At 41.1% G+C, this 26,172-nt stretch overlaps 1 protein-coding gene across 4 annotated transcripts in view; it reads right to left on the reverse strand.

Moving 5' to 3' along the window:
• The window catches only part of LOC124593722 (pre-mRNA 3'-end-processing factor FIP1), a 108,857-nt gene extending 82,918 nt beyond the window's left edge, over positions 1-25,939 (reverse strand). For all 4 annotated transcript variants that reach the window (XM_047132037.1, XM_047132036.1, XM_047132035.1 and 1 more), the window contains exons 1-2: positions 25,607-25,939; positions 12,063-12,198 (exon numbers count right to left, since the gene is read on the reverse strand). In XM_047132037.1, the coding sequence (XP_046987993.1) occupies positions 12,063-12,198; positions 25,607-25,762 (292 nt within the window). In that variant the 5' untranslated portion in view covers positions 25,763-25,939. The remainder of the gene's footprint in view (positions 1-12,062; positions 12,199-25,606) is intronic.
• Positions 25,940-26,172: the final 233 nt, after the last annotated feature.

Raw genomic sequence — 26,172 nt, forward strand, 5'->3', positions numbered from 1 at the left:
AAACAATTGTGACATCACACTCACTTGAAGCAGTTTGTTGCTATTAAGTATTGCATAGTCTCCATCCTAAAGCCATTGACAAATTTTGCTGTTGCCAGACACTTATATATGCACTGTTTTTTTGTTGTTGTAAACTGCACATTTTCTTTGCAACTTAAGTTCTATTTATTTTTTTCTCTTGTTTACATTTTATTCCTGCAGTATACAGTACAATTCTTTGTTAGAGTATCAGTTCTTCCAGTCAAAATCACAAAAATTTAACTGAAAATGGAAACAATGAAAAATTCTCGGAATTCTAAAAAATTCTGAGTTTATCCCCAGTTTTCTCCCAGATTAAGAAATTCTCGAATTTTTCCATAATTTTCCAGTTGTCCCGGGGATTATACACCCTGTATACACATTTGCTGATGATGTATAAAATACTACTACTACTACTACTACTAATAATAATAATAATAATAAATAATAATCTGAATCTCATCAGAAAATGGTAGTCATGGTAAACAGAACTCCACTATAAAATTCTGAAACATACCAAAAAGAATGAGAAGGATACAGTAAAAATGAACACACAGCGTGCAGAGCACTACATATCTACTGTTCCTGCAGAGAATAGAAAATCACTAGAGAAGAAAAATTAATTGAGGTGTAATTCTTTTTAACTTGGTGTGTTTGTTAACTGCAAGAAAAATAAATATAAGACTTGCAATAATTTCTGAAATTCTCATAGATGAAGAGCAGAATGGATTTAGAAAAGGAAGACCAACTATAGACAATGGACTTTTTTTCTGCAAGTGATACTGAAAAGATTAGAATTCTACTTGTAAACACATACAGCATTTGTAGACATTGAAAAAGCTCCAAGTGTTAACAACAAATAATGGCTACTCCAGCACATTTATACAAACCACAGGAACCTTGTACAGGAAATAAAAGATTATAATAAATAAAAGTAATACAAAGACTGAAGAAACTTTAAAAATAAGGAAAAATGACAAGCATGTCCTACACTACTTACCCTTCCTAGTAGCTATGTTAAAGCCATTCTACCAAATTGGGGGACACACACAAAAAATTAAATAAAATATTAAAAGGTAGTAGTTTCAATATTTTACTTTTTGCGGAGGATGCCTTAATATTATAGTTATGACTTTTTCGGGTGAAAACTGAGTCTGAAACAAATTTACTGAGAGAACATAATTTGGGAACAATATCATCCTTCAGTTATTGTGAATGTCAAATTGGATGACGCAGTAACAAAGATCTAAGTGTAGCACAAGTCTGATTTGGTAGTATTGTGGCACCTTTCGTGTGGTGTACGGGTTGCTAGCCCACAGACCCACAACCCCTCCACAATTGTGGTACACAGGTGGCGTAGCCTGAAAGTGGTTACATCAGCAGACAACAGAACTTCCAATCATGCACACTGACTAGGCCAGCAGGTGGCAGCACAAGTGCCACTAGATGTCAATGCCCCTGTGGACCTGTTTGCTTCTGCAGGCCACATGATAACAAATGACTCCTATAGTATCTCTAAACAGCCGGGTATTTAGTGCCACACAATGCCACTCCATGGCAGTCTTCCATCAAGCTCTCGGCCAGCCACCAACTGTATTTGCAGTTGTTCAGTTACAGTATTGCTCAGAACCTTTGCTATATATGAAGCCATGGTGAAACAGCCAAGGGAGCAGCCATTGTCTGCCTTCCCATCACCAGGACTTGGTCTCTGCATCAGAGATGACACTTCATTTGGCAATGAGGATTTTTCAGGCCCTGTGCCTCAATCACTTCTGCTGCCAAGTTTTGTCCCATATCAAGTGGTGAACTTAATCTTTCACACATATTCTCTGCCCGTGGTAGACGAGGCCTGTGCACATCTGACTTTTATGTTGCATAGACTTTGATAATGACTTCCTGCACCAATGTCTCCCATTCTGAGTTGTTCATCTTCAATGTGGAATAGATGCCTGAAGTCATACCTTTGTTCTCCAACGTACAGAAGATGCAGCAGACACACCTTATAAAAAAGCTCACCAGCACCTCCAAGACACCAGGTGGACCCAGCCACCATCACAGACACTTATTCAGCTTCTACCAACTTCACACACATTCACCACAGCTTCCTGCTTCTGGTGCAGCACCCAAACCCTCATCCAGTGTCATCCCAGGTCTGGATGATCTCACCCCCATCCCGACAAAAAATGGTTCAAATGGCTCTGAGCACTATGGGACTCAACTTCTGCGGTCACCAGTCCCCTAGAACTTAGAACTACTTAAAACTAACGAACCTAAGGACTTCACACACATCCATGCCCGAAGCAGGATTCGAACCTGCGACCGTAGCAGTCGCGCGGTTCCCGACTGTAGCACCTAGAACCGCTCGGCCACCCTGGCCGGCCCATCCCGACACTCCTCCATGGTCATCCGCTGTCAGACAGCACTGCAGCAGTTTCCTTCTTTCCTGGCACCTAAGCCTGTGTCCACATCCACCATCACATGTAGTCCTTCCAATGTCTCTTACCAGCACACCTCTGTAGCTGAGACTCTTCCCTCATGTCTGCCACATTCCATGCCTCATCCATGCCCGAAATGTCTGATCCAGTCTTCTGTTTCTAATCTGAGCACGTTTCTTGACTTTGTTCCAGGCACCATAACTGCACTTGATTTCCTATTTTTACAGTGTTTCTGCAGTCAACTATGCTTCCACACACACCTCTTCCTGCCAGCACAATCTTCTGCCATCCAGATAAAATTTTTTACAGATTTTACATCCCATGTGCTACTGCACCCAACTCTACCCTCCCAGTACCATCATTTCCATTTCCAGTGCTTCCACACTCATTTATGCCTTCTGGGCCCACCAGGTTAACATTTCATGTACTCTGTGTAACACCTCCGATTTATGTATCTCGACCCGATCCGGATCTAAATAGCAGCCCAAATAAATATTAATTAATGTGACCGTGTACCTAATGGGGCTGGCAATCGGATTTGACTGCTACGGAGTTGTTACATTCCATTTTGTCCTTCTCAAATGCTGTAATAATGAAATGTCCGGTGACAAGAAGAAATGCCAACACAGCTTCAATAATCAAGGACCTATATTCGTCTCAAAAATACAAAAGGAAGGCGACAGCCACTGCCTTCGTCATACATATTTAATTACGGCTAATCTCAGCACAGGCTTCCTCGCTATTCATTATTGTCACACGCAAATTCAATCACTGCAATCCAACACTGCAATCCAACACTGCAATCCAAATGATGCCAGCGCGGTAGACGCGAAACCAAAAATATTGGCACAGAAATATCACTGATCACTCTCGTAATTATACTTCTTCACTTTCCCGTATTATTCTAACAGAAAGGGGTTAAACCGTGGCAATGGCCACTCCCTTTGTCGGTAAAGCCTTGCATTACAGCAACAGGCCTCCACACGGCTCGGCCCGCAACCTGGGAACAACACTGACTCAATTCTACACTCGCTCTCGCAACACGACACACTATCGATTGTTCGCCCTATCGACCTGTGCCGAGTGCAAACTTATAGTAAGGGTTTACGGACCCCTTACATCCCCGCCCTCGAAAACTTCTTTGGAGCCACTGGCGTAAAACAATCGGCAAGGGAATTAGACATTGCTACATCTGAACAAAACACATAGTGTAAATAATTAATGAAATTACAATTCACCAAATAATCCCTCGACTCCGGTAGTGGGCTGCCTCCACAATAATATTCTACAAAAGGTTATTACACCTCATAAACATGGCATTGTCCAAATTACAATTTTTTATATCAAACAGCAATAGTCCTCTATAGTCCAATATTGAATGAAACACACAACATACACTCAAAAATTATTACTTGAACACATGACATATGAATTATTATACTACAAATTAGTTGTTACAGGTTTTATACCCATTCTCAGGTAATCGTCGATATGAAATATGCAATTCTAATTATAATACATCAGAAAACACAATGTAAATAAACATTTTCCTTTTTCAAATGTCCGTTTAACAACTAAATGTTCTAAACATGTCCTGCTCAACTACATCAAGGAGCTTGAACACTCTCATTTCAGACATTTGCCCTAATCGAGTTCCCCTTCCTCATCTGGGTTATCCCTGTTCTCGTGCGAGTAGTACCTTTTTATGTTTTCCACGTGTTCCTTACCATGCACTCTCTTTGTCCGTGCATATTCCAACTCCACAGTGTTAGGATGACCAATTTTTATAATCCTGTACGGTCCCTTATAAACGTGGTTAAATTTATGTATTTCAGAGTTTATTTTCTTTGATTTTGCATGAACCTTTACTAGTACCAGGTCTCCCATTCGGTAAGTTATCGGTTTCACTAGCTTTGTTGTGTCTTTCCTGTCTTTTTCTAGCCTTCTCCTTCATACTTAATTCCACTAGCTCCAATTTCCTTTCCCAAGTCAATGAACATCCTGGTGGGTAGACTACCAACTCACGAAAAATACTGTCGGGTTCTTGATTGAGCAATACTTCACATGGTGCAAACCCTGTAGAATCATGTGGGAGGTGATTCCTGACCCGCTCAAATTCTTCCAGATATTCTTTCCATGAACCATGCTTCCTATGACAGTATGTTCGGCATAAACGGTTCAATTCCTTCATTGTTCGTTCTGCAGGGTTAGAAGCTGGCCTATACCTAGAAATGGCAATTTGCTCTATTCTGTGCTCATTTAGCATCTCTGTCCACCCCTTTGACCTAAATTGTGACCCATTATCACTCAAAATTCGCTTAGGAATACACACCTTTTGAAAATAGTCTTTCTCAAAATGGTTAATGATGGCTCTACTAGTAGCTTTCTTCAACGGGTAAAATTTTATGTACTTGGAAACCAGCTCTTCCACTACTAAAGATTTGTGTGTAATTCCCTTGTGAGGCAGGAAGCGGCCCAAAGAGATCCACTGCAACTATGTCCTTAATTACTGTTGGTACAATTGGATGCATATATCCTTTGTGCTGTACTGTAGTCGTTTTAAATTTTTGACAGGTGTCACATGTACTCAGTATCTTACGTATACGCCTTCCCATGTTGTTGAGGTGCGTATACCAAATTAATTTTTCTACCACATGCTCAGGCACACAGAGTTTCCAGTTCTCCTCACTCTCCTTGTTTCTTTTATAAAGTATCCCATTATGAATATAATAAAATGTGCGAATTCTTTCCTCTCTTGCACACCTGTATTTGTTTTTAATTGTCTTTAATTTCTCATCCTCGTTTTGTTCCCTATGCACATTCTTTAGGAACTTCCTTATGAATTCTTCATACTGTACTCCCTTCACCAAGTTAATTCTAACTCCTCCTCCTTCTGGCCTGTCCACCAACATTCCTCTCGAGTCAGCTGGTAATCTTGATAAAGCATCAGGTATTATATGTGTTGCTCCTGGTTCATAAATTATCTCGAAGTCATAGTCTTATAATGCCAGGGCCCATCGCGTTAGTCTGCTATGCCTCAACTTGCTTGTAGTCAGAAATGTAAGGGCCTTATGGTCAGTCACTACTTTCACATGCCTCCCGGCCAAATAATACCGGAAACGCTTAAACCCCCACACAACTGCCAATGCCTCCCTTTCAGTAATCGAATATTTCCTCTCCCAAGCATTTAAACTTCTGCTACCGAACGCTATTGTTCTTACACTCTCACCATTTCTGCTCCTCTCCATTTGGTACAAATGTATTCCTAGCCCATAGTCAGAGCTGTCTGCTCCTAAATAAAAATCCTTGGAAAAATCCGGATGGTACAATATGTCTGCACTATATAGTGCTTCCTTGATATTCTCAAACTCGGTTTGGCACTCTGCACTCCAATGCCACGGCATCCTCACCTTGGTCAATTCCCTCATACTCGGGGCATTAAGTACAGATCCTTTGACAAATTTTCTATAAAACTCACAAACCCCAAAGAATGCTCGCAACTGCTTCTTACTATGGGGGGGTCGGAAATTTTCTAATAGCCTCCATTTTACTAGGATCAGGATAGATACCCTCCTCGGATATTATATGGCCCAGCAATTTATCTTTGATTTGCCAAATTCCGACTTGTCCAGGTTTACAGTTACCCCTGCGGTTTCAAAAGCTGCCAAGATTGCATCCAATCTATTCAAATGTTCTTCCCATGATTCGCTTGCTATCAAGAGGTCACCCACGTAGACGGTGACCTTTTTAAGTAACTCCTCGCCTAGTATCTTATCCATCGCTCTTATGAATTCAGACACTGACACATTAAGCGCAAATGGCAACACTCTAAAGTGATAGCACCTTCCTCCATAAGTAAATGCTGTATACTGGCGGGACTCTGTGGCCAATGGTATTTGCCAGTAACCAGCAGTTAAGTCGATACTACTAAGCACCTTTGCCCCTCAGAACTTTTGAATAAGCTCTTCTATAGTCTCAGGTTTGTCCCGCTCCGGCTTGATGATTTTGTTCACTGTTCGTGCATCCAAAACTATCCTCACCTTTCCATCCTTCTTATCAACAACAAATAGGGGGTTGTTATATTGACTGTTGGCCCTTTCTATAACACCAAGGTCCATCATCCTCTGTATCACTTCATCTACTGCTCTTCATTTCGCCTGGGGAATGGGATACTGTTTTATATTAAACGGTTTATGGTTCTTTATCTTTAGCTTACACTCCACCCCTTTCATGATACCAGGCCGTTGAGAAAATATCTTACAACGCCTGTATAATACTGTGGCTAATTTCCTCTTAGTCCCCTCATCTAGGTGTTTCATCTCCTCCAACTTTTTACTGATCTTATCCTCTTTATGTCTATTCTCTCGTGCTAATCCCTCAAGGTATATCAACACTTATTCTTCTAGTTCCTCTTCCCCGTATCCCATGGTGGGTTCCTCTTCATAACACAAACTTATCCTTCTGAATTCCTCCTCTTCTTTGATTGCACTCCCCTCAGCAAACTTTAACCTCTTCTCTTCTCCCTTTCTTCCTTTGACCTTGATGGTACCTTCATCAAAACTCACTACTGCATCAACTTCATTCAACCAATCTATCCCTAAAATAATTGATGTGTTCAATCCATCCACCATCAAAAATGTTGCTTCGTATTCTTCTCCCTCTACCTCGAAGGTAATCAACACTTGTTCTTTAATAGGTTTACTCCTTGCACCCAACGCATTCACAATTCTCACTCCACTCACCGGGAAACTAGGCAAGCTAATATTTGCTTTTAGTACTTGTTCATATAACCTCTTGGATACTGCACATGCTTCACTTCCTGTATCGACTAATGCCTCGATATTCAGTCCACATAGCTTGATCCCCATCATGGGTAGCATGGGTTCTTTGGGAACCCTACTTCTTTCCTCCAGTAGATCTTCTCTCAGATCTCCACCATTGTCGCGTCTTAGTAGGTTTACTCTGGTCCTTGTAGCTCTCACTCCTGACCGGACCTCATCTGGAGTGTCATTCAGTTTTCCGGTCTCTCCGCCTCTTCTATATGCACTGTGTCATTCATTCGCCTATCCCATCCTCTCTCATGATCTCTTGGTTCTTCACTCCTTCTCCAATCATTTCTCCATTGCCGTTCACTACTATGGTTCCTGTACCTATGGCCACCACCTCTTCCTCTATAATTAGACGAATTACCAAAATGATTCCTTGGGTCATTACTTCCACCTCGGTTTTGATCATTAGCTTGATTGTGTTCCTGTGATCGAACAGATTCCAACTGTTCCAGTATTTCCATCAAGGCCTCCCTATCTTTAATTAGGCTCCCGGATACAGTTTCTTGCATTCTCTGGCTCATTCTTCTTTTTATCGCTGATATCTTTACGTCATCACTCAGGGGTTGTTCCAAGGTCTCGTTCAATTCCCACAAATGTTCGGCAAACTCTCTCAACATTCCTCTCCATGTACTAAGTGACTTGCGGTGGAGTAGGTCCTCAATTGCCGCACACTGGTGACTTTTGGACCAGTATTTCTTCAAGAATTCCTCTTCAAACTGATCATAACTAGTAGTCCCTTCCTTCTTCCTGACTCCCCAAGTGAAGGCCTCACCTTCCATTCTATCTATTGCAAATTGAATCTTGTCTGAGTCTTTAAGATGTGCTGGGAAAACTCCTTTTAACCATTTCATAAATATCATTGGGTGCAACCCTCCTTTCGGTCTAAATTTCTGCCCTGTATTATTTCGGACGTACCGATTATCACTGCTCATCAAGGTAACGACTCTACCTTCCCCAACGGTTAAAGTGGCATTGTTAATTCGTTTATCAATTTCTTCTGTCTTGCTCTCCAATTGCTGCACTCCCTGTTGTAATTGCCTGACCTCAATTGCAACCCTCTTGTTATCCTCTTCTCGTTGCACGGCTATAGCATTTCTCAGATTGACAGCCAGTTGGTTTTGCCTATCTCCTATCCCCTTAACTGCATCATTGCATTGTTTCTGCATCTGCGTCACCTCGGCGATCCTTTCTCCCAATTCGGCCTTAGTTTCTTCAACATCGTCTTCTATCTTTTTTGTCAACTTTCCTTCCATCTTCTCCACGTCTCCCTGGACTTGGTCTATACTCTTCTGTAGCTTATTCTCTCTCTCGTTGATGTCCATTTTCAACTGTTCTTGTAGCTCCTGCATTTCCTTCTTCAGCTTATATTCTATCTTCATTTGCGATGTTTTGATCTCTTGTAAACCTTTCTCTAATGATTCTCGGAACATTCTTCCCTCTTCTCTAGTTTCTTGTAAATCTTCCTTTAGTGATTCTCTTGTTTCTTGTAAACCCTTCTCTAATGATTCTCGTAAATCTTCCTTTACTGATTCTCTTGTTTCTTTGGCTTCCTTCTCTAACGATTCTCGTAAATCTTCCTTTAGTGATTTGCAGAATATCTCTTCCCTTTCTCTAGTTTCTTGTAAATCCTTCTCTTTTGTTGCCCTGGTCTCCTTTAGCAACTCTGCTAACATCGACCGTATATCTGCATCCTCTGAGACTGGCTTATCTCTCGTCGCTTGTCCCGGTGTCTCGGAATAACTAGTTGAATGCGCTAATGGGCTCTCTAATGACAATACATAATCACTGATTCCTGAATCATCTCTGTCTTCCTGTCCTATCCCTTTCCTTTCAACTACTGCCTCACAAACTTGCTTATCTTCAGTAGACATGTTTGGTTTATTTTTAATGCACAGGCAAGTAATATAACATAACTTCTAGTAACCCAAAACACTCCTAATTACCATGAAACTAATCAAACAGTACCTGAAGTATTTTTCAGTTAATCCCAAAATTGATACAATACATCTGAATACCGAACATAACAACTCTCAAAACCTAATAACTTCAAATATCAATTCTCACGTACACAGCTTATGTAAAATGTTCTAAATAAGATAAATCACACCATTCGTTAAATCTATAAATGTAAAATCACCAAACACAATGAGCATATCTGTATAATCACCATTTAGACAGCGCAGCATGCATCCATAAGTATGCTATATTTCAGAGTATGTTTCGCAAACTTTTCGGAAATTATTGTAATTAGGCACTTTTCCTAATGTGAAACTCAGTTTACAATTGTTTATTTACCGCGAAGACTGCACACTACAATTTAATGTTATGCCAACCAGTCATCTTCACTCACCAACTGACGTTACCACGAGTCGATGTTTTGACGTTTGAAGTGGGCGTGGCGCTGTACTGCCGCCAGAGCCGCGTGAAGTCGCGCTGAAGATCTGTGGCGAGTCGTCGTAGTTCTCCGTCGGCCGCTCCGTGGCACTGCAGGCGGGTGTAGTTTGTAGTTCGGCCGCTAGATGCCGGGTCGGCACTCGGTGTCTCGAAGTCGCGCTGAAGACCGTCGGTGTAGTGCGTCTGTACTTGACCTACTCCTCGCACAGGTAGTTGGGATGACGTGTGAAATCACCTCGCAGATCGAAGCTCTTTGGCGCAACTGCTACACGGGCCTGCGTGACGTCACTCAACAATTGCGTCGCCACCTAAATTGTCGTCCGCATAACAGTTTATGGGTCCTCATGAAGCTGTCCGATTTTCACTATTTAAAAAGCAATTCCAGTCACAATATTACTATTAAACACTTCTGTAAAAGCTTTAGTGACAAATTCTTAGTTCGTTTTGCTATTTTAATGTTCACACGTGTCTTTCTTTAGTGTCCACTTTTCACAGTTTTTCGCGCAGATTTACGCATTTGCACATTATAACACAGTTTATTGACACCATTATTCTTAACTAATATGGCAAAGAAAAAGTTTAGTCACAATCGTAAGATGCTATTACTTCGTATTGTTCAAAATGCACTGCTTCTTGTCGCAATTTCAAAGTTTATGCTCTGTCTCGATCCAAAATTGGAAAAAATATTTTATCGCGTTAAGCAAGATAAAATTACCTATTGTTCTTTACGATTCGTCCGAAAATTGCACTAGTCCTTTCACGGTAAGCCAAGGGTGTAACACCTCCGATTTATGTATCTCGACCGGATCCGGATCTAAATAGCAGCCCAAATAAATATTAATTAATGTGACTGTGTACCTAATGGGGCTGGCAATCGGATTTGACTGCTACGGAGTTGTTACATTCCATTTTGTCCTTCTCAAATGCTGTAATAATGAAATGTCCGGTGACAAGAAGAAATGCCAACACAGCTTCAATAATCAAGGACCTATATTCGTCTCAAAAATACAAAAGGAAGGAGACAGCCACTGCCTTCGTCATACATATTTAATTACGGCTAATCTCAGCACAGGCTTCCTCGCTATTCATTATTGTCACACGCAAATTCAATCACTGCAATCCAACACTGCAATCCAAATGATGCCGGCGCGGTAGACGCGAAACCAAAAATATTGGCACAGAAATATCACTAATCACTCTCGTAATTATACTTCTTCACTTTCCCGTATTATTCTAACACAAAGGGGTTAAACCGTGGCGATGGCCACTCCCTTTGTCGGTAAAGCCTTGCATTACAGCAACAGGCCTCCACACGGCTCGGCCCACAACCTGGGAACAACACTGACTCAATTCTAAGCTCGCTCTCGCAACACGATACACTATCGATTGTTTGCCCCATCGACCTGTGCCAAGTGCAAACTTATAGTAAGGGCCTACGGACCCCTTACATCTTGTACTCATTTCTGCCTTCTCAGCTCAACAATCTTCACTTCGAAGTGCTCCCGCCCTCACTTCCTGCCAATAGGCGCAATTTGTTCATATGCTTTTCAGAGCGCTTTTGCACCACTTTCAGCTATCCTGTTCCATGTGTCAATTCCTATGTTTGCTCTCTTTACAGACTTGATCCAGACAGTTCGCTCCTCAGCTGCTGACAGTCTTGCCAACCGTTTCTCGTCTGACACACCTCACGGTGGGACCTGGATCCCAGTCTACGGACACGGCCACTGGATGTTTCAGATGCCTCAGTTCCTCTACACTGCCAACATTGGATGCCAGCGCGATCATCCTGCTCTTCGGCCTGGCCATGAGAGATGTGAAACTGCATGCCAAATCCATACACCTCATACCAGATCAACCTGGTCTACTGCCTTACTGTAGTGCATCCTTGGCATCTTCCATAAAATACGAAGTGCAGAAATGAAATGTTTGATAACATGTTATTCAATAATAGACCACATATAAAATTAACAGTGAAAATAGACTAGGCAAAACCAGTCATCAAGAAAACACAGCAGCCAGCAGGATACAACCCTTCAAATGTGGTTGGTATGTTTCACAGCACCAGCCACGCCCACAACATAATATGAGAAATGTCACAACAGTAAAATGTGTAGAAGTTACTATGCTCAGCATAGAACAGTACCACTGACCAATGTATTGAAGGAGATAGAGAAAACATTTGTTTTAATACCTTGTGAAAATTGTAGCACACCTACAAAGGCAACCGCTTATAAGACATTATTCTTGTCAAGGAAAAAGCTACAACCCAATGCAACAATAATCTCCTACAGAAATATATGTTAAACGAATTAAACCTACTTTACACATAAATTTATGTAAATTAAATTTATATCTAGCATATTCTATAAATTACTTCAAATCTAACCTCCTTCAGCATCCACCTCCCCTTGTTCTCTTGAAATCTGTGCACCCTCACCCTCAGCTATATTCAGTTCCGAATCCTCTTCACCATCTTTAATCTCTGGTGGTGCTATGGTGGGAGGTTCTGGTGCCGGCAAAGGCTGAACAAATGAATACAGATTTATTGAAAATGTAAGACCTGAGATACAACAAAAGCAATCTGAACACTGATTGGTAGGACAGTAACAACTCATAATATGAACACAGTATAAAGAGAAAACCTGTCAACATGCACAACACAAATTGTTTCTTCATTCATGGAACATACTAATCACGAGAAAAAGACAGATACAGTACTTACAAATATGTAACAAAGAAGGCAAAAAATTACAACTACCGCCTTTTCTTGTTCTTGTTGTTATGGTCTTCAGTCCAGAGACTAGTTTGATGCAGCTCTCCATGCTACCCTACCCTGTGCAAGCTTCTTCATCTCTGAGTAACTACTGCAACCAACATCCTTCTGAAACTGCTTAGTGTATTCATCCCTTGGTCTCCCCCTACGATTTTTACCCTCCACGCTTCCCTCTAATACTAAATTGGTGATTTCTTGATGCCTCAGAACATGTCCTACCAACCAATCCCTTCTTCTAGTCAAGTTGTGCCACAAATTCCTCTTCTCCCCAATTCTCTTCAATACCTCCTCATTAGTTACGTGATCTACCCATCTAATCTTCAGCACTCTTCTGTAGTACCGCATTTTGAAAGCTTCTATTCTCTTCTTGTCTAAGCGATTTAAGGCCCAAGTTTCACTTCCATACATGGCTACACTTCATACAAATACTTTTAGAGATGACTTCTTGACACTTAAATTTATCTATACTCGATGTTAACAAATTTCTCTTCTTCAGAAATGTTTTCCTTGTCATTGCCAGTCTACATTTTATATCCTCTCTATGTTGACCATCATCAGTTATTTTGCTCCCTAAATAGCAAAACTCCTTTACTACTTTAAGTGCCTCATTTCCTAATCTAATTCCCTCAGCATCACCCGACTTAATTTGACTACATTCCATGATCCTCGTTTTGCTTTTGTTGATGTTCATCTTATATCCTCCTTTCAAGACACTGTCCATTCCGTTCAACTGCTCTTCCAAGTCCTTTGCTGTCTCTGACAGAATTACAATGTCATCGGCGAACCTCAAAGTTTTTATTTCTTCTCCACAGATTTTAATTCCTACTCCGAATTTTTCTTTTGTTTCCTTCACTGCTTTCTCAATATACAGATTGAATAGCATCGGGGAGAGGCTACAACCCTGTCTTAATCCCTTCCCAACCACTGCTTCCCTTTTATGCCCCTTGACTCTTATAACTACCACCTAGTTTCTGTACAAATTGTAAATAGCCTTTCGCTCCCTGTATTTGACCCCTGCCACCTTCAGAAATTTGTCAAAAGCTTTCTCTAAGTCTACAAATGCAAGAAAAGTAGGTTTGCCTTTCCTTAATCTATCTTCTAAAATAAGTAGTAGGCTCAGTATTGTCTCGCATGTTCAAACATTTCTACAGAATCCAAACTGATCTTCCCCAAGGTCGGCTTCTACCAGTTTTCCCCTTTTGTCTGTACAGAATTCGTGACAGTTTTTGCAGCCGTGACTTATTAAACTGAAGGTTTGGTAATTTTCACACCTGCATTCTCTGGGGTTGCAATTATTAGAGTATTCTTGAAGTCTGAGGGTATTTCACCTGTCTCATACATCTTGCTCACCAGATGATAAGAGTTTTGTCATGCTTGGCTCTCCCAAGGCTATCAGTAGTTCTATTGGAATGTTGTCTACTCCCGGGGCCTTGTTTCGACTTAGATCTTTCAGTTCTCTGTCAAATTCTTCACACAGTATCATATCTCCCATTTCATCATCATTATCTACATCCTCTTCCATGTCCATAATTTACCCTCAAGTAAATCACCCTGGCATAGACCCTCTATACACTCTGTCCATCTTTCTGCTTTCCCTTCTTTGCTTAAAACCGGTTTTCCACATGAGCTCTTGATATTCATACAGGTAGTTCTCTTTTCTCCAAAGGTCTATTTTAATTTTCCTGTAGGCTGTATCTATCTTACCCCTAGTGATATGTGCCTCTACATCCTTACGTTTGACCTGTAGCCATCCCTGCTTAACCATTTTCCACTTCCTGTTGATCTCATTTTTGAGACGTTTGTATTCCTTTGCACCTGATTCATTTACTACATTTTTATAATTTTTCCTTTCATCAATTAAATTCAATATCTCTTCTGTTACCCAAGGATTTTTGCTAGCCCTCGTCTTTTCACCCCCCCCCCCTCCCCCCAATGAACCATGGACCTTGCCATTGGTGGGGAGGTTTGCTTGTCTCAGCGATACAGATAGCCATACCGTAGGTGTAACCACAATGGTGGGGTATCTGTTATGAGGCCAGACAAATGTGTGGTTCCTGAAGAGGGGCAGCAGCCTTTTCAGTAGTTGCAGGGGTAACAGTCTGGATTATTGACTGATCTGGTCTTGTAACATTAACCAAAACGACCTTGCTGTGCTGGTACTGCAAACAGCTGAAACCAAGGGGAAACTACAGCCGTAATTTTTCCCGAGGACATGCAATTTTACTGTATGGTTAAATGTTGATGCCATCCTCTTGGGTAAAATATTCCGGAGGTAAAATAGTCCCCCATTCAGATCTCCAGTGGGACTTCTCAGGAGGATGTCATTATCAGGAGAAAGAAAACTGGTGTTCTATGGATTGGAGCATGGAATGTCAGATCCCTTAATTGGGCAGGTAGGTTAAATAATTTAAAAAGGGAAATGGATAGGTTAAAGTTAGATATAGTGGGAATTAGTGAAGTTCGGTGTCAGGAGGAACAAGACTTTTGGTCAGGTGAATACAGGGTTGTAAATATAAAATCGAACAGGGGTAATGCAGGAGTAGGTATAATAATGAATAAAAGAATAGGAGCACGGGTAAGCTACTACGAACAGCATAGTGAAAACATTATTGTAGCCAAGATAGATACTACACCCACGCCTACCACAGTAGTACAAGTTTATATGCCAATTAGCTCCGCAGATGATAAAGAGATTGAAGAAATCTATGATGCGATAAAAGAAATTATCCAGATAGTGAAGGGAGATGAAAATTTAGTAGTCATGGGGGACTGGAATTTGATAGTAGGAAAAGGAAGAGAAGAAAAACTAGTAGGTGAATATGGAATGGGAGTAAGGAATAAAAGAAGCAGCCTGGTAGAATTTTGCACAGAGCATAACTTAATCATAGCTAACACTTGGTTTAAGAATCATGACAGAAGGTTGTATACATGGAAGAGGCCTGGAGACAGTGGAAGATTTCAGATACATTATATAATGGTTACACAGAGATTTAGGAACCAGGTTTTAAATTCTAAGACACATCTAGGGGCAGACGTGGACTCTGACCACAATTTATTGGTTATGAACTGTAGATTAAAACTCAAGAAACTGCAAAAAGGTGGCATTTTAAGGGGATGGGATGTGGGCATGTCTTCTCTTACAGAATTCTAAACAGAAAATAAATGAACATTCCCATTACTTTGGTATGTACGCCCTCCCTTCTTCATTAATGTGTTATTCAAATGAAGGTGACTGTGATTTTTAACTTAATTACTATTATTTTAGGTCACTAAACAGTAAGGTCTTCACTGTCCATACATAAAATATAAAGAGAAGACTGTTATTAAAATCAATTAAAACAACAATAACTTCTAAACCCATTACAAGAGCAACAAATGTGGTCTTGTAATATACAAAAATTTCCTTCCCAATGTTTTGGAAAGGAAATTAGATAACAAACAAAAACTTAAATCCATATCACATTTCAAACAATGGGCAGGTCCTACAGATGACACTGACTTCCTCTCAGGCCAGCAAATAAAATGCACCCAGTTAAAATATTGTGCCTCAACACCCGTGTTCTGCATGTTTCAAACATTGGTGGGTCCCCCTGTTGTAGGAGAAAACCGCGCATTTGGAAACAATGTCCCATCCTTAGCTCATTAAGTACTATGTCTGTTCATGATGACTGGAAGAAGGTAAGCAACCAAGACACTGCAAATTTCACTAACTGTAGCTTTTAGCCCGTCATTTCCTGCCACAGACTCCCACCAACACACTGCCCTCCTCGTCACATATGTGGTGGCTGTTCAGAGGGAGACAGAAAAGGTGCTGGTTGGAGAGAACAACTCTCCATGTTAGCCCTATAAGCATGATCATTTCCCCAGGTCCCTGCATGCTCTGACATACAGGAGAAAATTATCTCCTTCTTCTCCTCCTGCAAGAGTAGTAGTGAGAGCTGAAGTCCTGAACCATTCCGTCTGCTCAGTGATCTGTTCAATGGCATGAAGGGAATTTTTAGAACTAGAATATAACTGTCATAATGTTATATGGTCCAGTGCCCACAGGATAGCAAAAAATACCATATAACGGAGAGAAATTTGCTGCGGGAGCCCTATCAGAGGACATATTTGGGGGTGGTGGGTAGGGTGGGGAGGGGGGGGGAGGAGGAGACACATGACTGACCAGTCAATTAAGACCCCCACTTCGGGCCATCAATGTAGATATCAATAAAATGTGGTGGTCAATTTAGGATTACATAAAACTTATTTTAAAAAATGTCACCTGGCATACATGCCTCCCTGCACCCACCAGTTCTAAAATTAACCTGCACCTCTTTCGTAACTATTATTACGCACATGAACTGTGACAGCTGCCAGTTGCGTTGTAGTTAAGACCACAGATGAGGAGTGGTATGTCCCCACGATAAACAATGCCACCTCATCCTTTGGCCTGTGACCACAGTAAGGTCACCCTTTTCTGTGGAGGATATAGCCACCAATTACAGGAAAGGCAGTATGTTTAAAACATACCTGCTGCAGGCAAAAGCATGGGGCCTTCACTATGAAAGGAGTCTAAATTCCTGCATGGTGTTCTGAATCAATTAATATGCCACTGAAGTAAGAGAGCTGTTTCAAAGCTATGATTTTAATTTCCTCCTGGCTTCATGTCACAGTGCTGAGCCACCATTTGACCAGGGGCTTGCCCATCCTTGTCTTGAAGCTTCTAGGTCCATGATGTTAGTCTCATCAGTCAGCTGTGCCAGTAGTACACACATGATAACACCTGGCACATCCTGTTGACAACATTTTGTGGTCCTTTCCTTGTCTCTTTTCCCTCACATTCTGTTAAAAACATTTTGTGGCCCTTTCCTTGCCTCTTTACCCTTCATGGGTGATGGAGGAAGGGTAGGCACCCTATTTTTGGACTACTTAATCCACATTTAGGTTTAAAATAGCCTTCTTCTGTCCTGTTTTATGGCTACCTATGTTACTGCTAGCTTTAGCAGGTAAAATTGCAGGTACATGTGCTGCTGTTGCTTCTTGTTTTCATGGATGTTGTCTGCATCGAAACTTCTACTTTAGATTCTGGGTTAAGAAGTATGGATGACAAAGGTTGGAGGTTTAATCTTAAAACTGCTTTTTGGGTTCAGCTTAGAAGATACATTTTGTTACTTTAATTAATTTTTTTCCTCTCGGCAGCCTTGGCTACATACTGACGGTCTCCTAGAAAGATTTGATGCATACAGGTGGAACCAGATAGATAGTGCCATGTTCAAAGGGTGCTTTTCCATGTGTACCTTCTCCTTTAGAACTCACTGCTGTATGCTCAAAATGTTGACACTTTAAACAGCTCATAAGGTTAACAAGGTAAAGACTGACTAACCTTACAGGTGAGCAAGTTTGCAATGATATATTCAGGTCACAACAGAGTACTAAAAGTTGCAATGAAAGTGGAAGTCTCCATTAGTTCTCCATTATTTTGTGTCTTATTATTTGTTTTATGTTGACTATTCCAGCTCACGTCTATTCTTGCTTAATTTCCAGGATATCCATTTCCATTAGATCACGCCATCTAATGTGGCTACAGCTACACTCTTTCTACAGTTGAGAAAGTAACAGATGCCAACTGCTATATTGAATTCACGGATTTTTAATGACTTTCTTAATAATTCCACCTTCCCTTCTCTATCAGTTTCCAAGCAAGTTATTATTTTAAAGTTAGTTCACGGATTTTAGGACACTAATAACCCACCTAAAACTTTAAGTTTTTTAAATGTTCCCTCCACCATCTTCCTTTTCTTTTGGGGAGGGGGATTTCATACACCCTGTCGTGTGTGTTTATGCTTGTTATAGGATCCACTGACACCTCATGAGCAACTATGGGTCCACCCAGACAGATTTTCAATTGCTTGGGCAGGAGTTAGACAACTGTTTCACCTCAATAGCTACGCACACTTTTGGCATGTAATGCACCTAGATGTTGAAATTTTTAATAGTGTTTGTACCATCCCCATGATCTGGGTGGTAAAGCTAAGATTCCCATTCCCTGTGATACACAGTCATTCACAATCTTGGTGTATGGTGCCCACTGAAACATGCACAGAGCTTATGGTTACAGAAGACTGGCAGCACTAACCAGACGCTTGTTCAGGAACCAGAAGTCCCAAACCCACACTCAGTCAATGAAGACCGTGCTCCCTGAAGCGTTCACTCCAATAACATGCTATGACAGGCAGTGAAAAACTTTTCTATGTTGTTTTCCCTCTGTGGAATGTATACAGGGTGGATATTAATAAAACCAGCGAACTGCAGGGATGGATTCCTGACCGGAAATTAGGGAGAAAATGTCCTCTGAACATGTATCCAGATAAGCATTGTTGCCACTGTACATGGCGCTGACAAATGAAAGTTCCTCTGACCACGTGCCTTGTGTGTTTAACACAGTGTACTGTTATGCAGCAGAATGGTCTGGTATTGTCAGAAACAAGCTGAGATGGTGTTTGTGTACAGTCAACCAGATGGAGACGGTCAAGAGGCAGCAAAGCTATACCAAAAAAAAAGTACTTTCAACTCACCAACCACATCACACAATGTGTCAAGAGCTTTTTGGGCATTTGTGTGATCATGGTTTCTGTCAAACAGACTAACATGCAGGGAGGTGGCGGATTGTGCCTATTCCAGCTTTGGAGGACCGGGTTCTATAGGATATTGAGATGACCTCTAGTGCATGCTCCAGCAAGTGGCCCGTCAACATTGTGTAAGCCAAAGTATGATCATGTGCATCCTGCATGCCAACTGCCACTCTCCCTAGTACCTGCAATCCCATGGTGGCCACTCTGAACATCTATTGTGACATGGATGCAATGCAGCCCAGTACTGTGTTCCGTGACCATTTGTTGTAGCTGCATGCACACCATCCATTTCCAGACACGCGTTCATAGGATCTTTTTCCCTCCATTTCTAGTCAGGAATATGTCCCTGCAGTTTGTCGATTTTATTAATGTGCACCCTGTGTAATGCACACATATATATCTTATCTTCCGCTGAGACATGAAACTGTGAAAATACTGTACTGTATACCACATACTATTTACATTTGTAGAAGACCACTACAGAAGAAACCATTAGGGGAAAACCAGATCAGTGAGGAAATGCAAAAAGTAATTCTAACATATACAGAGGGGAAGGGATATCATGGATTAAGCAGCATGAGTGTAGCTTTTGCGATAAATTGATCCAATTGGACTGGGGGGGGGGGGGGGGTTGATGTTAGCACAGAGATTGACGAGAGACAGATTGTGTTAGAAAGATTCCAATCTATGCAATCCAGAGATTTAGAAAGAAGATCTAGACAGTATGACTTGTGAAGCAGTCACTGAAGTCATGGCATGTCGTGAATTAAGCAGCACAATTGTAGCTTTTACGATAAGTTGATCCAATTGGATTGGGGGGAGGGGTTGAGATTAGCACAGTGACTGATGAGGGAAAGATTGTTTTAGAACGATTCCAATCTATGCAATCCAGAGATTTAGAAAGAAGATCTAGACGGTATGACTTGTGAAGCAGTCACTGAAGTCATGGCATGTTATACTGAGCAGCACATTTTGCCACTAGGTGGTCAACTTTGCTATAAGCAACAGCTTGGCAATGACCACTCGTTCAGGTAGACAGCTGGCTGGTAGTCGAGCACATGTAAAAAGCTGCGCTGACGTCACAGCAGAGTTAGACGAAATGTATTTATGGTGTACAAAGCTCTTCCAGTGTGTCCTTGTTACTGTTGTCATAGACGATCAGGTGACAGTGTACAGTAGCCAATGAGAATAGATTTGTTTTCAATATTGAGGCCTGGAGGAAAATTAAATGTGCTGACAGAATAACTTGTATTGAAGTCCAAGGTCTATGTTGGGTTGGAATGTGACAATTTTGTTGCGAGTTGGTGAAGCCAACTAATGTGAATGGAAGAAAACTTGACATTTTGAAAGACTGATCTGTAGTGAAGCCCGAGACCTAGGTTAGGCTGGAGGGTAACAATTGGTTGTGAGATGGCAAAGCTGACAAATGTCCATATGAATGTCATTATAGATTAATGTGTAGCACAGCCTGTGATATACATTTGTCACTGCAACAACCTACTTGTAGATCCTATTTCCAATTCACCGAAAATTTTGACAATGTGGTTAAATTCTAATCTAATAGAACAAAATACTAGTTAACTTCATTTATGAATGACAGGAAATTATGAAGCAGCATGATGATTGGCTACCAAGAACCAATTCACAATCTGTAATGTTCACTTCACTTCTCATTATTCATCACACAAACAGTTACCAACAGCAGCACACAATGAAAATGCCATAGTACACTGAAAGCACATTTTTGCTCTGAACTGATATATGGCATGAAAGTTTTTCCAGGTTCCCTGCCTCTGACAGGGCATGACTGTGATGACACTGGAGTAGGATGTGCTGTATGAATGCATTGGATAGATTTGCACCTGGGTCATTCACACAGATGCGATCCATGTGGTAAAAACTTGAGAATAAGGATGTCATTAGGATGATATTTTGTAGATCAGGTGAGCAGTGGAATATCACTCTAGAAAAGATGCGAAGGATGTTCAGAAGTTGAGCGCTTGATGGAAGGTGGTCAATGCTCTATTGGAAGGCGTTAAATTTTTCCAGGTTCAGTGATATTCAGTAACAAGGGATGTACTTTGAGAATCAGGTGCACACAAGGATATGACAGGAGAGATCTTTCAGTGGACTGGCCTGGAGGGTACCAGTAGTGTGTGTGTCTGTGAAACCTCTGTAAAATGTTTAGAAATTTTTAAGAGGCAATCAGAGAGGTTGAGATCAATATCCAGAATGGTGGCATGTCAGGCTGCACTGATCGGTTGGTTGGTTGGTTTAGGGATGAAAGGGACCAAACTGCAGAGGTCATCGGTCCCTAGGCTGCACTGAAAATCACATTGGGGCGTCTCCAAGAACTGTGAGTGATATAGCCATTCATGCCAATTCAATATTTGTTGCAGGCCACTTTCACGATGACGTAATTTTAATGGACAGAACGGTATAGCTGATATCGTTTAAACTAATTTATCTTTGTGCAGTCAATGTAGCGTGATTTCAACAAAACATGTATTGATATTGTCTTCCAGTTGATAAAGGAAGGTCAGTTATTAACATTTTGTCAATAACAAGATTACTCACATTCTGCCAATAATGTGGTCATTAGATCATCATCATCATCATCATTTAAGACTGATTATGCCTTTCAGCATTCAGTCTGGAGCACAGCCCCCCTTACAAAATTCCTCCATGATCCCCTATTCAGTGCTAACATTGGTGCCTCTTCTGATGTTAAACCTATTATTTTAAAATCATTCTTAACCGAATCCAGGTACCTTCTCCTTGGTCTGCTCCAACTCCTCCTACCCTCTACTGCTGAACCCATGAGTCTCTTGGGTAACCTTGCTTCTCCCATGCGTGTAACATGACCCCACCATCTAAGCCTGTTCGCCCTGACTGCTACATCTATAGAGTTCATTCCAAGTTTTTCTTTGATTTCCTCATTGTGGACACCCTCCTGCCATTGTTCCCGTCTACTAGTACCTGCAATCATACTAGCCACTTTCATATCCGTAACCTCAACCTTGTTGATAAGGTAACCTGAATCCACCCAGCTTTCACTCCCATACAACAAAGTTGGTCGAAAGATTGAACGGTGCACAGATAACTTAGTCTTGGTACTGACTTCCTTCTTGCAGAAGAGAGTAGATCGTAGCTGAGCGCTCACTGCATTAGCTTTGCTACACCTCGCTTCCAGTTCTTTCACTATGTTGCCATCCTGTGAGAATATGCATCCTAAGTCATTAGAGAGTGAGCAAAATAGGTGTACTAATATCTGTAATACAGCCATTCTGCTTGAGCCACAGACATCAACATCGGCATTGTTCTTTGAAATGAAGGTCGTCACGACAAACTGATATCTAATATAGCCTGGGTTCCACGTTGGGTTGGAAGACGACGAGTTTGATTGTGATTTTTTCAAACCTATGAACACAAAAACACAATATTTTTAAAAAATGAAGGTTGTTCTGACAAATGATTGGTAATTGTAGTAGTTCCATTGCGAGTTGGCAATGCTAACAAATATGACCTAAGGGTTGAGAATTGCTTAGCTACCCATGGCTGTGCACGTCAGGGGAGAGTGATAGCAGAAGTCGAAAACCGGAAAGGAAAAAAAAAAGACTGATTTATTTGAGACATTTATTGGACATAATTAGTGCACATGGGGTATGATATTAATGCAGCTCTAAAGTTACAACTGATGCTTGAATTTCACACCATCAGATGCCAAGCACATCTGACACCTGAACGTTGACTGCCGGACACATTCTAAGACATTAGGAGTTTCTTTAATTGTAACAGCTGTGCAGATGAGTCTTGCAACGAGATTTATTTCAGGCTCCACAGGAACGGGAAACTCAAGAGATTTCATGCCTCCCCAAAGACATAATCAAGGCTCGATAAATCCGGTGAGCATGGAGGCCAGATAATCAGTCCAACACACCCAATCCATTGATGCAGGAATAACTTGTTCAAATGCCTAAAAGCACCTAGTAAAAAATAAGCAGGTGCCATACTGTGCCGGAACCCCACACTGCACCTCAAATTTGCTGGATCACCTTCAAGCAAGCTGGGAAGACTCTGTTCCAGAAGGTACGATAACCTGCTGCAGTCAAGTGGGACGGTAAAAGAAGTGGCCTGACTAAAAGCTGTTGCTGACAAAACCCGCCCACACATTAACTGTGATGCGACGTTGTGCCGCATGGTGCCACACATTGTGGAGCATTTTCTGGTGCCCATAAATGCTCATTGCTGTCATTGAATATCCCATGCCTGGTGAAAATGTCCTTACCAGGGAAACGAAAGCTGGGTTACTTCGTTACAGAAACCACATTGTGAAACACACAGGTGCAGAATGCTCATTAGGGTGTAATAACTGCACCCTGTGGAAATGAAATGTCTGCAATAAGGACCTGGTCTTGAAAACACGCTGAACGCTGGTATAACACATGCTTAACTCCAAGGCAACAGCACTTATGCTGGTTCTAGATTAGTCTCCATGGCATCGAACACACTTTTTTCCCTAATGAATGAACATGCCAATTGAGACCTACCCTCACTAGCCCTGCTACTTCTTAATGACCCATAGTCGCACAAACTTTGATGCAGTCATTTGGTCGATGTCTCTCTGGAATTATGCATCCAACGGCTTGTCCACTGCAATCACTTATACCATACATCAAGCGCATGCCTGTGAGCTCACTGTCTGTACACCTTCCTGTGCTCCTTGGATGCTGGCTAGCACTCAGATGAGGAAATCCTCACGTTCCCCTCCAGTACTCCCACGTACAGGGCCAACACCTAGTGGCATACGATGACATTGGCAGCCTTGGGTTTCTATGCAATTCTTAATCCTTATGATGCGCCCCACCTCCCATAGAAGTTTGCCGCATTGTTTCTGAGACACCCTGAATAGATACAGTGCACAATCTGATGTTATACTTACATTCTCACTAAAAACTCCTATTTCTCAATCTGTCAATACCTAAGTTGTTAAAATGAGACACCTTTTATCACATCTTTATCACCACTCTGATTACGTATTGTGATGAGGAGTAGTTGTGTCTGATAGCATCACTGGTCCAAGCTGAAGGACTGTATCAATTCTTCACTATTTCTGAGCAAAAACTTGAGCTTGAGAAGTACGGAAAGCGGAATGTCCTTTTCAAAGTAATCCTCCCAGGTTGTGCCTTAAATGATTTAGTAAAACAACAAAAAGATTACCTGGATTGTCAAACGAGGATTTTACCCCAAATCCAACAAATACAACTCCAGTATCTAACAACTGTGCCAATTCCAGCTGATAGCCAACCCATGCAGGTGGAGAACCAACACGCCATTTTGCCAAATGACTGAAAACTTATGTACTACTTCAGCACGCGTCCATTGCTGATGCCCAATCATGTAGTAGTCTGCTACAAATGAGGTTAGTAGCACTCTGATGACATGCCACTTTCTGCTTAGAAGTACTCTATGAGACTCGTGTCACAAAACAAACTCATGTGAATAATTTTGGACTTGTGTGAACTGAGTCTTTACCTCCAAATCAAGGGACTGCTCAATATATAAATTGTTTGGTAGGAAGAGGTGCACAGCCAATGTCCATTAAGTAACATTTTCACCAAATCACAGCATCTTTCATGCCAGAATACCTTCTCCCAATACGTGGAACTTTAATCACTGTATGCAAGTCAGTAAATAAGTTCTTAATATAAAACTACTGGTCCTAATTCTTGCCTCAATGGAAGCACTGACCCTACTGAATAAAATGTGATAGTCTCTTCTTAATATGATTCTTCAGTTAATCTTCGAATTTAGTGATGCTTCCTTTCCCTACTTACGAGGAGCTTTTTACACTCTTAACTAGATCACTAAAAAATCTTCAGCAAAATTTGATACTTTTCATGGCCTTTTCTTAAGAGCCACAGTTCTAATGTGTAACATATTCATAGAGGGAAAAGAAGAGATGAATGCAGGAAGCAGATTCAGTAGGATGAGGCTGCGGTAGTTGTTCAGAGATGATGAGGCTTGCACAGGATAGAGCAGCTTGGAGAGCTGCATCAAACCAGTTTTCAGACTGAAGGCAACAACAACATTTCTATGTATTTCTTTTAAAACTGAAAATATCAAATTAGAGCGACCAGTACGATGCTCTGGACTGAAGAGAAACAAACTTGATCAATGTAACTAGCATTCTTGAATGTATCTAATCTCAACTCTAGTTGTGATTAGTCCTTATACAGGCTCGATAGTCCAATATTACATGACTGTCACTTTCTGATGTCAAAACTAATGTATAATTTGACTTTTGGAGTATTTTTCAAGTCTGATACACTGGGACAGGGCAATACAAAACATCACATATTCAAGAATTGGCCTACTTGTCGTATTGTAATAAAAAAGTAAGTCGTGGTTTCGAAAGTAACTTCTTGATTAGAGTTAACGTATTACTGTTGTTACTTAAAAACCAAAAAGGGGAAGTACGCATAAACAGATATTTGGTAAAACATGCCGGCTGTCAATAGATGCGTTTCTCATAATACGTGCCTGATCGCCGAGATCTTCCAAAGTGTCGATCTGAGAATCAGTATTATGAACTGCGTCCGGTACGTCTTTAGGATCAGTTTTATTATCCCTTTCTGGGGCATCTTGATTCGAATCCCCGTACAACCACTGATCTTCATTCCCTGAATCATCTGCCATTTCTTGAAATACTGACTGACGTTACACGAAAGTTATACGGTTTCTGACACACAAAAAAGTCACGGAATATTATTACACCGAAAAAACATTACTGTATTTTCACTGCACTTTCGACCAACAAACTGCTTAATACTCATGAAGCGACATCATTTGTAAACACGCAAAGATTATCCACACAGACATGATCAGTAATCTTGACAGTAGACTAGAAAGGTCTATCGATATACTGGTGAAAGCGGAGAGCAGAAGCACATCTATTATTCCACGGACATAATAGTGTTTCAGAGATACTGGTGCTACAAAACTATTTAGAAGTGATAAAAACTGTCCACGACATGTGGTGACACAGAGAAAAGTACACACCACAGCCAGCGCTGTCGTGGACATTATAACCTTCCTTGTGTATCACT

The sequence above is a fragment of the Schistocerca americana genome, chromosome 2 (assembly GCF_021461395.2).
Source record: "Schistocerca americana isolate TAMUIC-IGC-003095 chromosome 2, iqSchAmer2.1, whole genome shotgun sequence".
Taxonomy (NCBI): Eukaryota; Metazoa; Arthropoda; class Insecta; order Orthoptera; family Acrididae; genus Schistocerca; species Schistocerca americana.